We start from the raw sequence: 17547 nt of genomic DNA, 5'->3' as shown, positions 1-17547 counted from the left end.
TTTTTTATGCAATCGTAATAAATTACTACATATTTTTTCCTTATCTAAAAAGATAAAAATTAGCTGAGTTTTCATCTCATCTTTATTTCACACCATTCTTGTTCGGAATAATTGGCGACACGCCATAACCTGCGATGGGAGGTATTGCGCGTTCCGTGGGAATTCATGACCACCCTCGAGCACCTCACAGGGATGGACATCAGGTGAATCTCGCAGCTTGTCGGGCTTTGGCTCTCGTGGTCCGGCCCCGGCTCCCTCGACCGCCTCTCCGTTGATCATTCTTTCCACCCTCACCTTCCCTCGACCGTGTCCCCCTCCCCACCCAGCAGCGAAGCGCCATATTTATTCCTTGTCTGAAATTTTGGTTGAATTTGAGAGCGTTGGTAATTTCGAAAAAAAATAGGGGTCGGACCTCCTGCGGCACCCTCCGGTGCTGCCACCTCGTTTTACGAGTGAACCCTGGCCCCACCCCTTCTTCCCCCTCGAGTCACTGCTTTTCACCTCCCCTGAACTCCCCCCTTACACCCCCATCCGCCAGCGTTCCCTAACCCCCCCTAAACTGGCGGGTTCCAAACAGTCTCCACCCTCTCCAAAGTCCCCTCAGCCGACCCCTTCATGGGTTCCCGTCTTGCATCCAAACGACTCCTTAACTAGTTCGCTAATTAGCCGCCGGATTCCGTTGGAATTACCTTGCTCCTTGTTCTTCCCACTTTGCGACACACCAAACTTATTTTTAACCTTCCATCTCGACCGGAAGCCCTTAGGGTTGTCCGAGTGCGGAAGGGGAGTTGTGAAGCAGCGTGCAACACGGGACCCTTCTGCTTCTTTTTATTCTCTGACGCTTGGGTTAGCCTTTTTTATATAAATGTCCATAACTTCCCCCCGGCAATATTCCTTCCTCTGCTCAAGAAAGCACGTAAACTTTCTTTTAGTTTTGAGTGATAAATGTCTTTTCCAACGCCGCGACTCCCCGAGCATTCTCATCTCTTTTGGGTCAATGGGTTAGTGGCACTTAATTGCTGTTGTGAGAGCTTGGCAGCAGCTCTTTCTAAGACGTGTTGGTAGTTGGAGTGGTTTGGAGAAACGTTTGAAAGAATTATAACACGCGAGGAATTTCCCCTACTCCCAGATCAGTATGGAGCCAATGGCATTTTATACAGTCGGCCGATATCAATTGAAGCTAGAATTTTTTAAAAGCCCTGTTTACTATTATTAACTGGCCAAATATGACACTGTATGGATTATATCCTTCGGACGTAATTTGTCGTTCCATAATATAATATGGCAATATGGGTTACGTAATGGCTATATTTAGTATTTTTATTTCAATTAGTGTGACAATAGTATGGATTATGAATTAGCCTAAGCATCACCTCCGCAATCAAAGCAAAACATTTCTTTACATAATTTATGCATCGCAAAAGCATTAATTCAAATTGAGATAAATCTTGATATTATTTTTCACCCATGAGTATATATGGCGTATTTTTAGAAAACAATCATGCTACCTGCAGGTAGGGTTTTGCCTTGATGGTGTTCAAATCCTGGAAATTACTGGTAATTGTCATTCGCAACTCCATGCATCACAACTATTTCCGTATCACAGTACACTGATTGCAGCTCATGTAATATCATTTCATTTGTTCAATATTTTCAATTGCGGTCCTTTTTAGTTCATATCTGAATATTTCAATAAATACCCTAAGTTGAAACGGATAGTTAAATTCTTATTTTATTTAATTAAATAAACATTAAGTAAAAATTTGAACGGGCATAAAGCATTCATTCCCTACTGACCTTTCATATGTCCGTCTTTTTAATTTAAAAATATTTCGTACAGCCGAACGATGGTGCGGAGAGAAGCCATAGCAATTAGATAGGATTTTTTGAATTGCGCTTTTTTCCCACCAGTCTCCTCTATGATTCGACTGTCAGCGGGTATGCCAATCGTTCACGACTTTCTCTCCACCATTATCTTTCACAAACGGAACCTTTCATGTTCATCGCATCACTTCCATCATCAATATGAATCGATCTGAGGTGGACTTTGATTCAACTATCGACGAGGCTCCTAATTTTCAACTCCTCTAAATTTTCTCTCTTCACTTGAAAACCGTGAGATGCTTCACGTGTATCATCCGAATCCTTAAGCTGCGATTCTTCGACTATACTTTGCTTTTCATTCGTAGTAGTTTTTCAATATGTTCTTGCCATGGTTCACCCACTCTTCACCCTAAAATGTCTTAGCTAGTTACTCTGGTCTTCCATTGGATCTTTTATAATTGGTTAAATAATTGCCAAGCAGAAGCAATATGTTTGATGATGGCCATTTCTCTTCTAATCCACGTTGCATGGGTTCTGACATTTCCTAACTTGACAGCTCCGTTGTTTTTTCTACTTATTAAATGACTTCATTTTTTCTTCTATCCTGATGCTATTCCGAAAAAAGGAAACCCATTCAATTCTCTATATTTGAATATCACAACATAAAATCTGTGTTACTGCCGTTTCGTCCGTCTTATTTCCAGTGCCTCATGGTAGTCTGGTGAAGAAGGAAGTCTTTTTATTCATTCGCCGTTTTTATTATCCGGCGACATTTTTCCTCCCGTTTCAGATAGCATTTCCATGTCGAAGTGACACGCAGAGTCAATTCGACCAGAATATCCCGTATGAGAACGGAAGGTTTCGTCGGAAACCGAAGAATAAATCAGAGGAATACGAATAAGAAGCTAAACACAGGCTATTGTTCATTAGCATTTATTAAATTGAAGTTTTTAGTATTTCATTAATTAATTAAATTGATAAAACTTCTATATACATCCCGCGCTCGTTCCACCAATACATGAATGCTGGTAAAATACATTTTCCTTATTTCATCTTAAATTCACTCTTCCCCGATTATTCCTACTATGGAGGTTCTGTTATCAAAATCTGTGTTTGCGTTCGTTCTCGCTCCTATTTCGCGAATGGCAGTAGTCATTCAACTTTTATAGCAATTCATTGCTCAGTTTTGTATCGCCTTGCTCCATATAGCTGAGGAAAAGTAATGAGTCTTCCGTTTCGGTGAAGGAGTGAGGGCGAGCGGGTCGCGAGAACCCATTCCCATTTCAGGCAAAATTCCAAAAGGGGGGCCTTTTCCCAATACCCACTCCACTCCTTCCCTATCGATGGTTATTAAGGGCTCGATGACACGCCACTTACTGCACCGCCACCGCCTTGCCCTGCCGACCCAGCAACCAACCTCGCCACTCCCGGTAAAACACACACACAAAAAAGCGGATCTCCGCACTCGCCCCACACCCTGATAGATCACGTTCCTCTTCGAGACCATTACATGTCTCGTCTAGCGCGCGGAATCTCATCGTCCGATGAAGAGAGAGTGGGAGACACGGCCTCGCAGGAAGGAGCGATAAGAAACCCTCCTTCACCATTCCACTCTCCACGCCGCCGTCCAATCCACCCCCGACACATCCTCGGCCCATTCCCATCGATTTTTACCGCCGTTCAACGTTCCACCTCCTTGCCCCATCTCCGCCACCAACCCTTCTTCTACCAGCCTCCCTCCTGCCACCACCATCAAATCATGTTCCCCCCTCTTCCTAATTGTTAGACGAGCGTGCACCAGCATTCGTACACGTGATCGGCATATGGTTTATTTTGAACAAAGCTCAAGGTAAAAAATAAATTAATTAATCGACATATTTTTTTAACGTACGGACGGTAATATAGACACTGTTTTCGGGAAAAATTCCAAATATATAAATGAAATTTAGGACCCAGGAAATATTTTCAAAATCCTTTCACATTTATTTTTATTTAGCCATTATAATTTAAAATCAAAAATAGAGAAAACTGATTTGTATGTGCATTATATTTTTAAAGTACAGATATTTTAAACAGGTATTTAAAATATGTATATTGTAGGGTACGTCGATGACAGTCTTCAATTTGCGACCAAACTCTTCCACTCCTAACTGCATAATGCCTTCCTAAATCCCACATGGGTCAAAAGTTAAAGGAATTACATAAACTTTTTAAAAATGACCTCTCTGTTAAATTCAGACCAATTTCTTCTAGCAACTAAATCACTCAGTTCGGACGATCACGGCTAAAACAAACGAAAGCCTGCATCAGAATTCTCCCGGTGTCCAGACTGCTTTGCCGTCGCCTGAGCAAGCGGCCAGTCTTACAATGCTTCCGGGGGATTAAGTTCTGTCAATTCATCTCTATGCATAGCAGAAGACGGTTTCAATATTTAAAGATGGGAGACAATCAATTTAAATGGAAGGTTGACCCGAAGCCCCAGTTACTGCTCTTATGGAAGTACTGATATATTAACGACAATGCTGCCATTGTGAGAGACGTTAAGTTCTCAATCAAAATACTGAATAATTCATCGGATTCCACCCACACATTTTTAACAGGAAAGTTACTCGTGAGTCATGATAGCGCGCAATGGATTCCTCAAACCCTTTCACAAAATCTCAGTAATTCTCTTAAAAACAAAGTAAAATATATAATCCATAATTTCTATAATTCAGACTTTTCTCCATCCTAAGCTGAAAAGCTTTCAACCTATAACGCTTGACACTGTTGAATTACTGGAGTCTAATTAGTGAAACTTAGAACCGATAAGCATTAAATAAGGATTTAGTTATCAGTTTTTAAACGAGGAAGGCCTTGAAAATTTATCGCAAAGAACAACATTTTCCATGCATCATTATTTACCATGATAGAGGTACGAAGTTAGTATCAATTGGTCGGTTATGAATGTAATGCAACATTTATGAGATATTAATTTTTTGTATGTTTGGTTCTCTCAGGCGATTCGTCATTCAATTTAAATTGTCGAATTCAAACGCTGAATATCATCATTAAGCCAATCGTATGCCAACTGCTCATTCTTCCCTAAAAGTGATACAAATTAAATAGAAAGTAAATTCATTTGACTTTTCCGCGAATGTTTCTTCACCACCGGCTGCGGTTTTAACGAATAAAATTCATTATCAAGATATTTAAATACTCTTGGAAACATTTAAACGCCTTGAAAAATCGTTTGAACGTGGAAATCACGGCCAGTGGTGTAAAAATACCGGCAGAATAGTTGGATTACATTTATATGCCATCACTTTACAAGGCGATACCAAAAAGTTTTGTAACAATTACTCTTAACATAGTATATTATAAAATCAAACAAAAGTCTCTTGGCACGCAATTAATTTTAAATCCATGTGGCCAGCAGTAAAAATCCTTCCTCACAACCAACTTATGATCACCAGCGGTTTGCCTATTTTGGGTGGAATTTTGTTTTTCCTCACACGTACAGGATGCGTTCCGAAAGTATTTCAATTTTTGAAAAACTGGTTCCTTTCAGGGCTGCCTTAATCGGAGGGAACAAAAAGAAGTCTGCTGGGGCGATGTCGGAGCTATAGGGGGTGGGGCTGCGTTGGCTCCTGGTGTTTGGCCAGGAACTCGTAGGCTCGTAGCGCGTTGTGGCAAGGCGCGTTGTCGTGATGGAGTTTCCAGGTAGCGGAGATGTATTTTCTCGCCCTGATGACCCTTTTTCAGTCTTTCCAACACATCCGTGAAGTAGGCAGCATTTACTGTCCGCCCTTGAGGAACCAACTCCTTATGGACCATTCCTTTACTGTCGAAGAAGACAATGAGCATTGTTTTCACTTTTAGATTTGCTCATTCTTGCCTTGATGGGCTCAGGGTCGGTGTGCCACTCAGACTTTTGGTGTTTTGCTTCTGGGTCATATTAAAAAAACCCAGTTTCATCACCAGTGATGACGTTGTCCTAATAGTTAGGTTCATTTCCAATACTTTGCAAAAGTTAACTTGAAATTTCCGTTCGGTTGGTCGTTTGGTCGTTTGATAACCCCTTGGGCAAGAGCATAGCGCACACTTCCCTCATCGCTAAATCTTCAGAAACAATGCGAAACTCAACAGGGGACGACACGTTCAGTTCATTGGCAACATGAGGAAAGAGCAGAGTCCCCGTAAGCCCCAAGACTCATTTTGTTGGTTTCCATAAGAGATTTTTTTCAGATTAGCTCAAAACTTAGTGATCGGGTAACGTTGCTGGATCTACTATGCCATTTTTTTCGTGACACGCTCGGCGCGCAGAGGTTTACAATAACTAACGTCCTGACGCTTACACAGCTTGAAGAGCACTGAGCCTGGTCTAGCGGCACCCCCCACCAACTCCGAGTAATTCTGGCCCGCTCCGACCAACAGGAGCGGCGCGGGAAATTCAATTCCGTTACTTTCGGAACGCACCGAGTATGTCATTTTTACAGGCTTTGCATCTAAAAAATAAAGTCAGCGCTGTTAAAAAGCTTGGGTTGGAAATGGAGATGGGTGATGCACTTTTATTGGGGTCTTTTCAGTATTTAGAGTTAGCACCATCGACAACGACGAAATGTTTTCTCGTTGAATGCTGAATTTCATATAAAAAATGGGGAAGTATCTATGCCGTGACGTCATAACCTCGGTATTATTGTAGGATGATTTTGAACCTGACTGAATCACCCCAGTCATTATATTTATTGCATTTCGATTCTAATTCTGAGCAATTTTAGGTACTTTCATTAGTTAATGATTTAACATTTGTTATATTGGTAGATTGTGAGTTAAGATTCGTAAAATGGTATTCCTGATTTAAAAACATGGGAACACAAACTTAAATAATGCCGCTTGTAGGCAGGAGAAAACATTAATATATTGGCCTGGAAATTTAAGAATGTTGAATTTTCATTGAGTAACCCTATTTTATTAACCAAGTTTCCATTTCCATAGACGACCCTAAATGTGCACCGCAGTAATATTAGTTGTAATTTATATCTTTATTAATTTCACGTTTTTTTTAATATTAACATTCCCTATGTATTTAAAAATCCTTCATTTGTAACGCAAGTCTTTTAGTAAAAGTAAAGGGATAACTGAAATCTCTTCACGTCCGTCGATTAAAGGATAAAGGATACAGTTCTGGTTTATTTTCAAAACAAAACTAATTGCAGCACCCAGCTGAGAAAAAAGTATTTTCATATTCCTTTCTCCCTCAACTGGTTCCTTTAAGCTTTTGCTTCAAAGTAAGAGAATTTTTAAAACGTTTTGTTGTAACAAACAAATTTAGACCTTGAATTTGATTACGTTTCAAAACATACGTTCGATTGTCATCCAACATTGGCGTGGATTCTAGTGCAAATATTAATTAAGCATGAGTATGGCTTTGCTCCTGTATGCAGCCTAAGAACTTGTTTACCTTTACTTTAGTTTCCATCCGGTGGTATGGATTTGAAAATGAACCAATTATCTTTGTCTGTGTAGTCGCTACTCCACTTGCCGTCAGTAACTGGGCAAAATTCGTTGGAAGAGTTTAAAATTCTCTTTAAATGAGATTCATTTTTGATCTTAAGCACTCCTTATATTTTTATTGCGACAAAAATTTTAGCTTAAGCATAACATAAAATATTTTAAGTGTTTAAAGTGCAAACGTGTACGTCTAAATACTTGTAATATTTTGTGAGTGTTTGGACACCAGTCGTGAAACGGAGTAGTAGTAGTAGTTTTGAGGGGAGGCGACCGACAGCTGAGGTCATTTGCGCCATAGGGGATGGACAGGAAAGGATGAAGGGTGGAGAGAAACCCGGCGTCGGCATTAGCCTACTCTTTACGAAAGGCGCCAAGGGGTCCGCAGTTTAACGTCCCATCCGACGGACGGCGTACTCACTCAAAGTGCCCTCCACAAAGCACCTCAAGTAGGGATCGAGATACCTCTGAAAAATATTCAACACCGCCGGGATTTGAACCCGCGCCCTCACGGTGGGAAGCCAGTACGTTAGCCCCCGCACCATCTCGATCCCCTCGTGAAACGGAAGATGGGCCTGAGAGAGGATAGATGTTTTATGATATCTGTGTTTTCTTTCTTTGTGTTTTGGTCTAGAGTAGTTGGCGTGCTGCAGAACTTATTTTGCAACATAAAACCGTTTTGCACCACGTCCAGCAACTACATCCTCACCTACCGCCGCAATTCGTTGCTTAAACTATGTCTTTTTCATCTCAAGTAAAATCAAACAACGATACTAGGATGGGATGATCATTGAGGCATCATTGAGAATGTGCATTTAATGAAGGAGATATCTTAACTTTTTGTGGGATTTCTCCATTCTATGGTTTGATAACGAACCCTTTAGACGCTGTGATGACGTGTCATTGCCCCCTTATGCTGACGCCGAGAGTCATGATTATAGTCGTGCTTTAATTGACTAGTATATCAGTTAGTTAAATTTTAGTCTTTCGATGTTCCTTATCATTGCTAATCCGTACCCTCAAACGCTTTGGCATTATTTAATAGCAATTTACCTTACATTTTTATTTCAAAGAAATTTGTATATTTCGGGCGGCATTGTAGAATAAAATTGTTGAAAGAAAGCAGCAGGAGATGGTCCCCGGATATTTGCATCTTATTCAATGAATGGTTTCCCTAACTCTGGTCTTTTTATTCACATCCAGTTTTTTTTTATTCTTTCGCAAAAATGGTGTTAATTATGAATTACATACTACTGCCTTCATTTATAGATACGTAGGTGACACTGAAGTATTTGATGCATTCAATGCAAATGTCGTGAAATATTTCCCATTCTATTACATTAGCATTGTTTCCGTAAAGCTATTTTTAAGTATCCATAATCAAATATATCATTTGTAAATTAAACGGTGGGTAGAGAAATTTATGGCCAATTGATTGGGAATCGGGAAAAAATTGCCAGAATAGTTTCTTGCGAATTTTTTATCGTGGTGGAGGGTCAGAAGAAATAATTTAAAGCATAATACTTTGTAAAATAATGCTTCTCTATTGCTGAAATGATTTCGGATTGCAAACTGACTTTTCACTATTCTTCTTAAATAAGTGTGAGATAATTAGAACCCAAACATTATTTAACGTTTTTGAACTTTTTCGTTTCAATTTTGGAAGTGCCCCTTAATATTCTTGGGTTTTAATTTCAATATTGATTGGCTCAATTTGGACTTTCGTTCAGCTGACCCCGCCGGCTAATTCTGATACTGTGTATCCCCAGTACTCGAGAACCATTTCATAAATGGATGGTCGATGAAAGGCTTCCCGCAAATTCTATTGAAAATGCAAATTCTTCTTACCCCTCAGAGCTTCTAAAATATTTAAGCGTTATTATATCAACAGTTTTCCCTTTAGAATTATGTTGTAGATGGAGTCAAATTTCCCATTTGCTCAAACGTATTTCGTCAAAGCTTTCCTTTCTTCTGCATGCATACTCCCACTTCTGTTTCCCTTAAATGGGACTTCATTTTCGTATTCCACGAATGACGTACTTCTCGGTACATAGGTAGGAACTGCGACAACAGGATGTTATTTAAGAACTCCAACTATAGGATCTCAATCCAATTTTGCTGCTTTCGTCACGATTTCGCAATTCCTGTTTGCCTGCTCAACTCTTCATTCTACCATTATGCCAAAATTTATGAGTATACTTGAAAGGTCTCCTTATTCTGATGCTATAATCAGCACATGTGCATGAGGTGATTTAAGTGCCGTTTTGTGTTCCATTCATAATCTTTATTAAATTTCTATTCCATAATAAGTTTTGGGGAAAACCAAACAGCGACCAATGGTTTATATAGACGTCAAAAATTATAGAAGTTTTGAATGAGGAAACGCATATTTCTAATGCCAAGTTATTCGGTAATTCCCTGTCACCCGTGGTTATTCATATCGCTAGTTTACCTGACGTCGTTGGGTTAAATGTAATGGCTTCACTTAGCATGCATTGTCTAGTCTGTAGGTGTATTTCTGCGTTTTCAAATATCGCACCTAGTGAATTAGTTTGTCAACGTTTATTCTTCATTCCATAGATTTCCATAGATGTTACGCTTTTCTTTGTTTATTTTCACGAACTTAGTTTTTAACCCCACAAAAATAGCCTTATGGCCACTAATTTCATCCATTACTCCAATGTTTTTAATAATTTCCGGCATAGAAGTCGCAATGATATCTAGTATGCTGTGTCCCCGTGTTGGTGATTTAACAATTCGTTCTAAAGAGTGTGCGAATAGATGAAGTAGCTCTTGGCATGAATCTCTGTTTTTGGCAGATTTTCCAACGCAGTACGTGTCCCAGTCAATTGACGGTAGATTTGTATCACCAGCGATTATAATGATACTATTGCTATGTTTGTTGCTCAGAGTGGATATTTGGTCGTAGAGCTTGTGTAGGACATCTGTGTTAGAACCTGGGGGTCTGTAAAATGAACACACGAATAGGCTTCTGACGTTGTAGTCCTTAATGTTGCACCAAACGCTTTCTATGTCATCTACGTCGCATTCATATCGTTGGCTACTAAGATGTGACTTTACAGCAATGAATACTCCTCCACCCAATCTATTAGGTCTGTCCCTTCTGTAAAATGTGAAACCGTTTGGAAAAACCTCATTGTTTGCTATACCTCCTGTGAGCTAACTTTCCGTTCCAACTACCATATCTGCGTTTTTACTGGCAAGAATATGTTCACTATCCAATATTTTATTTCTAATGCTACGGTAGTTTAATGTTATAATATTTCTTTTGTCAATTACTTTTTGTTTTTCGGTTTTATGTAAGCTCACACAACTTTTTCGAGACGTTTCATGTTTAACAGAGGCAAAAGTATTACATTCACTCGAATTACTATATTTTAAACCATGGGGGGCATCGTTAAAAACCTTTTTAAAATCCAAAAATATCAAATCCACTTTCCTTCTAAAGATCACTACCACTCTCACCGGATAAAAGTAAGTCATTTGCAAATAGACCTAATTTGAAGTCGAGTAAGCGGTTTTCGTGAATCAGTACTGATCGTCACTCAAGAAGTTAATGCTGTCCAGATATCACATCTCACGGACTTTCCACTCTGTGAGGGATTTCTTTAATATTAATTCGAGATACGGGGCGATGTTATGAGGTAATTGTTTCAACACCCCAGCCGGTATACATTTGGGGCCCGGGGATTTTTTGGGTTTAATCTTTTGAAGCAATTTAAGAATTCCTTCTTCATCCGCTATTAAATTTGCAATGATTTCATTGGGTAGACTATCTGAGAATTGTTCGTGAAAACATTCGAAGAATTCATTGAGATTATTTGCTATTCCCTCGCCCATAGTGTGGATTACATTGTTAACGTCCCTAATGCAAGGCACGTTTTGCTCAAATCGTTTGGTCTCTCTAACATATGAGCAGAACGCTTTAGAGACACTGTCCAAACAGTACTCTACGTTTAACTTCTGGTAAGGCGACTACGCAACTTTCTTTTATTTTCAATTTTAGAAGATCTCCCCTTGTCCAATGAATTCCCATTCTGCGCGGAGATATACTCTCGCCTGCTTCCATTTCATTTTGAATGTAATGTTCTCTGCTTTCGAAGCGATTTCCAAACCTCATTATTACACCACCTGGGATCGCGATTTGTTTCAACGTATTATGTAGGGATGAAATCTGTGTTGCACCTTTAAAAATACTGCCATTTTTTTGTCAATCTTCTTGAATGTTGGTATTACTGCAGCGCATAACGAACTCTAATAATAAGATTTTAATTTATTGGTAACCATTTCAAAGTCAGCTTTATGGTAGATATAAACTTTCTGTTTTGATGTCGTACTCCTTTTTAAGTCTACGTCAATGTTGATATAAACAGATGTATGGTCACTCAAGCCCTCGTCATTAGCTACGCTCAGAATACGTTCTGGGGTGTACGTAAGAAATAGATCTAATTTGTTTTTTCCACGGGTTGGTAACATTTATGCAATGATTAAGTAAAACTAAATGCAACGGAAGAACTAGTTTTAACGGTCATATCTTGTCAAAATTATAGCATTTTTTTTCTAATGAATTTTCGAATATTGCATTCGGGAACGATTAAATACATTTGATAGTTTCTCTTATTCCCGAGATGGACACTATTCCTGGGAACTCAATGAAAACGGTTATCCACAAATTTTACCAGTCAATGTTAACCACAATTTTTTCCTTTATGAATTTCTATACCTAAACTCGAAATGATTGTATAGTCGTAGTTTGGTGGTAACACTTTGCTTTCATTTGCTATGACCCGAATAAAGAAATGCTTTTATCTGAGAGGCTAATTAATACGTCGCGAAACGCTTGCCATCTTCCACAGCTGGAGGAAGAACAACTGGAGAGGAGGAGTGGAGCCATGGAGGTAAAGCTCCACGGTCAATTATCCACGTTGAGGCGCGACCTGCCGCTCTACAGCCGAGCGCTCCGCAGGGCAGGTTTCCGTAGCCAGTCCAACATCTCCATCCTGCAGAAGAACGGTAACATCACCAGGAGTTCGGACGGAATAGGTAAGGGTCTGAAAAGGCGACCTCGCAGACTCTCATGTGATCAAGCAAAATTAAAGGCCGTCTAGCGACACAAGCCTCAATGTGAAATAATTGGAATTTAATTTGTAAATGACGGCCCACCAAATCATCGATATCATGCGAAACCCCTGATGTTGCTGGCTAAAATTATGTATTTATTCAGTTAATTCTCTTGTAGTGTATTGGTTTCAATAGTAAATCTTGATGTCATAAGTTTGTAGAGGTTATCATTATGCATGTGTTTAAAAACTCGTACAATCAAATATGTATGTAATTGCTAGTGTATTAACCATAAACACAGTAATCAACCCGACGGTCAGTTTGGTAGGCAACCTCAGAGCTTATCCAGTGTAAAGGCCGTCGGTATGTGAAATTGACAGATCAAGGTAGGGAGGTCAGTTCCTCTCCCTTAGCCGGTTGCTCAGGAAGGTCTGCCTACTTCACCAGAAGGCCCGGAAATCGAACCCGGACCTGCGGGTCATTAGTCCAACGCTCTAACCCTGGAATATCGTGACTCAATAGTAGTATACATTGTATATTTTTCTATATATATATATATATATATATACATATATACACATACATACATCTAGAGAGAGAAAAGAGGGAATTTACATCCCCATATTTACACACTCGCCACTCCCAGGGCTAAAGCTAAATCAATTCTATTTACAACTATACTTATATTTTAGTTCGGAGCGGTACGAATTCTTTATTAAACCCTGGGAAGCCATGCATATGACGTCTGCGTGTCGCGTGTGATATTCTTTAGCAGGCCTGAGGGCATGGATGTTGTCCTTGATGAGTCACTACAAATGGTTCAGTCGAAGAGTAGAGTAACTTGGTTCTAGGGTCGCTAACTAAAAGATATTTTTGCTTCTTTTTTTTTAACTTTCGGTGTTTTCTCGGCGATGATATTCCCCATGTCACCAGCCAAAATGACGGCGTCCTTATCCTAAGTTATTTACGTCATGCTCTCTTCGCTGGGAATATTACATTTTAGGCTGGGACCTTTGAGATGAGTAATATCCTGTGCCACCTCCCCTAAACTTTAATCAGCTCTCCGGATAAATGGCGTAGGTTGCATCAGTGAACTCGCCCCTATTCCATTTTTCGGTACGGATATTTACGGATCATGATGAATGAAGTGTACAAGTTACATTTTTAAAAATCACATTTTCAAAATATTTATTGCGTAATGTACTATTATTTAAATTGCATCTTTGAAACTATTCGCATACATTAATTTCCTTGGGTAATCAAGCATATTCATAATGATTTCATGACAAGTACGCAGAGCAACTGATTCTTGCATTGAAAACGCCAATTTCTTAATCAGATACCAACCTGAGGTGTATATTTCCATTGCTTTTTTTTCAAAACACTGCATCTGCGTTTTTATTTAAGGCTATTTATAATGGCTGCTAATTCGATGTAAAGGTTTTCCGTAGTATTATGATACAACAAGCTTCTCCATGATCACCTAATGTAAACATGCACCAGAATTTCAATGATTTGATATTTGAATGATAGGTTAAAAGGTTTGAACGAATTATCTGCCTTTATAACTATCAATTTGTTTTAGAATCAATTCTCACTACGCTCTAAATTTTTTGTTAAAGTTTAGATACAAAAGCATTATTTTAATGAGACAGTATATTCATGTGCCATATAGAAATTTACTTCTTATATTGTGAGAATCAATTTTCTATAAAAAAATCTACATTAAAATAAAACGCACTCCTATATGGTAGATAGCAATTTTAGTTTTTTTTTAAGTTTTACCAAGTAATTATTCATTATTTAATATATGAAATTCATAAGGAACACACCCTTGCATGTACTCCAGAATAGTGCTTTTCATGGAATTCGTAATGGCTTTCATTCTTTCATTTTTGTGTTGCAGACACGGAAGCCTGGTGCCTCTTTCTTTGTATGATGCCCTTAGAAAGCGATGAAGATTCCTGTCTTAATGAAGTTATTCCTCTTTCTTTGATACCATCCCAAAAGGTAAAGATTCTGTGCTTGTTTTATTTTAGGTATCACATATCATGTTACCAATACCCTTCCTTAGCGGTAGAAATGAAATGAAATATCATTGTGTTATTTACTCTTTTCACTTTGTTCAAGCAAAGAAAAGAGAGTATTTTGATTGTTGAGAATCTCATAAATAGGCCTTCTTGCTCTCACAAATTAAGGTAAAAGTTATTTCCTTCAAGGACCATGATTTTTGGCACCCAAATTCGTTTTGTTCACTCTTCTTGATTAGTTAACCATTTTTTTACCGGGGTTAATCCGTAGTACGTTCATCAATGAGCGAATAAAAATCGTTAAAACATCCTTAAAATGGATATTGAGAAAGAAATGACTAAAACCATTTCACTGACTTTTGATTCCGAATACTCTTGCGGATAATGCGTCCTCAATATTAAGAAATGGTTGAACCAGAAAATACGTAGTTTTTCAAAATAGAACAGTGTTTGATAGACGGCCACTTAAATCCAAATAGGTTTCAGTCCTGAAGGAGATTTCATTCCGTGCTATTTATAATGAGAGTATGCTGAATATTGAACTCACTCATCCACGCGTCTCATTCCATGTGTCTTCATACATCACCCGTTGCATTGCTCTGAAATGACTGTGCCCAGATCGGGCGGATACCCGGCATCCGGAGGGCCCTGTGGAGCCGGGATGGCCTCTGTCTCACCCGGGTCCGCCTTCGATCGCTCCTCGAGCCACTCCGCCCCAAACCTTGCTACGTCCTTCCAGGCCAGTACGAAGACCTGCTCACGGCGGCCGATGGGCCGCGCTTCAACACTTCGTGGGTGCTCAAGCCACTGGCCGGCCGCCCCGACCTCCTCACCACCATGGAGTTCTTCAGCCGAGTGCGCAGGAAAGAGTGAGTCCAGAAAAGACGAATTCATTCGAGTTTTGCACGGGGTCATGGAATCAATATCAAGCCATTTTCATAATTCATTATTCATCAATGTTCCTCTCCATACAGTAATGAGGAGATGGATAGATATGATTCTGGTATAATTTTTTAACATACTTTTGATAATCCTCAATGAAATAACCTAGGGACAACGTAAAGCTTAACAATCGATTCATTAATAATTTGCTTTACTATGTGCTTTTCAGCATATATGTAGAGGAAATGTTTAAAAATGTATGAAAAGGCATCAGTTATGTTTGCGAGAGATCAACCTTAATGATTCAATTTAATTTTGTTCGGTCCGAAATGTTACACAGCTAGTTTTTACATTAAACATGATTTCAGCTTACAGATTATTCTTGCCGCATATATATTTTCCTTGTATGAATATATATATATATATAATTATTTATATAAATTATTATATAAATATATATTTATAAAAGAAAATATATTTTATATCTATACATACACATAAACATAAATATGCATGTACACATATACATACATACATACATTCATATACATGCATATAATCGCACGCATAATCATGCAATTTTGACCATGAGTAGTAATGTGGAAAGATATTAATGATTCAAAAGATATATGAAGAATATTTGGATTAGCAACGGAACATTATATGTGGCAAGAATTATCGATATGTTTGAAGCGCAGTCGTTCTGCAAAACAACTCTCCAACCACGGGCAAAGTGTGCCCGGCACCGGAGGCAGCCACAGATGGGCCACGTACCATACATAGCCTCGGGAAGACAACCTGGTTGAGGAGGCGGACGCGGGTCACGCGCGGGAGAGAAGGGAGTGAAAGTTTTGCAACACTCCATTTTACGTGGTGATCTATAATTCCCCAGTTTCGCTTAATCGTGGGAACCACCTCCTCCCGGCAGAGCCCTAAGATTTTGAGGGACGGCGCTTCTGACCAAGCGTTGGAGGTAGGGGGCCGGTTGCCTTTCAGCAGTGGAAACTTGTATCTTCGGTTGATGAGGAAGAGACCACGCTGCTCATATGACGTTAATATGTCGTGGGCTAGAGCCATGTGGGACGGGTCGTTTATGAAGAGCGTATGTTGACAGCGTATGCGACGCCCAGGCAGACGGCGCAGTGACGGCGTACCCCGATTCCACTGCTCTGCAGTCGTCTGAGTGGGGGTCTAAGGCAAAGGCGAACAGCAGCATTGATAGCGGGCAGCCCTGCCGAACGGAGTTACCGACGGGAATGGGCGGCGAGGAGGCATTCTTTAACCTAATTCTAGAGTAGTATTTACCGGTATGCATCGTTGAGACGGTGCGCATGAAGTACTTGGAGAGGGCCATCGTCTTGAGCACGGTTAGGATCCATGCTCAAATGCTTTCTCAAGATCCATAGCTAGCTCTGATGGAAAACGATCGCCATACGAGGGCGAGGAAAAAAACGTAGCGAATTAGAAGTGCGGTATCGATAACATTTCGCACTTTCGACTGGGAGTACTGGGATAGAGAGAGGACGATTTCGGCAACAGCCGTCATTCTAGGGTGCAGGACGTGTGCCAATATTGTATAATCGGCATTTAAACGGGCTGTAGGCTGGAAGTCGTTGAACGACTTGGAGCGCGTCATCTTTGGTATAAGAGTTATCACAGTGGTCCGCTGACTTGCAGTCAGAAAACCGCTAAATAAAATACAATAAAAAGGTGTTTGAAAATAGTTTTAAAAAATATCCTAGCAGCTCGCGAAATAAGAGGTCTTTTCAGAAAGTACTTTGGCAACGCAACTTTTGTGTTTTTTCAAAAATTATTTATTTATTCATGAATATCTATTTGGTGCCTTTATATATATATATATATATATATATATATATATATATATATATATATATATATATATATATATACATATATATATATATGAAATGTTGGGCACACTATACCATTCACAGTTGTTAGTGATTCGAACGATGTTGGCCCTCGACCATTCACCAATAACAGCATTCATCATCTTCGGCTGAACTGTATAAATACGGCCAAGAGCATCTGTAAACCCACATCCGGATGACCAGGAACCGCGTCACCCTGCTTCCGATGATGAAAATATTTGATGGAGCAATACGATACGATATTTTACGATCCGATATTTTACGATAAGATATTACGATACGATTTTTTTCCAGTATTTAAATGATCATTCTGGTATTCTGCGCCGAGAAGAATCCAGAAAACCAAA

General features: G+C 39.4%; 1 protein-coding gene across 1 annotated transcript in view; it reads left to right on the top strand.

Annotated features, from left to right (window-relative positions):
- Positions 1-17547, top strand: part of LOC139687070 (tubulin polyglutamylase ttll-4-like) — a 269846-nt gene that overhangs the window by 198516 nt on the left and 53783 nt on the right. Inside the window, exons 3-5 of the mRNA XM_071584174.1 lie at positions 12192-12378; positions 14303-14406; positions 15045-15295. Coding sequence (XP_071440275.1) covers positions 12192-12378; positions 14303-14406; positions 15045-15295 — 542 coding nt within the window. The remainder of the gene's footprint in view (positions 1-12191; positions 12379-14302; positions 14407-15044; positions 15296-17547) is intronic.

The sequence above is a fragment of the Hetaerina americana genome, unplaced genomic scaffold (genome assembly GCF_022747635.1).
Source record: "Hetaerina americana unplaced genomic scaffold, ioHetAmer1.1.p SCAF_16, whole genome shotgun sequence".
In the NCBI taxonomy this organism is placed as follows: domain Eukaryota; kingdom Metazoa; phylum Arthropoda; class Insecta; order Odonata; family Calopterygidae; genus Hetaerina; species Hetaerina americana.
This window is presented reverse-complemented; position numbering and strand designations above follow the sequence as displayed.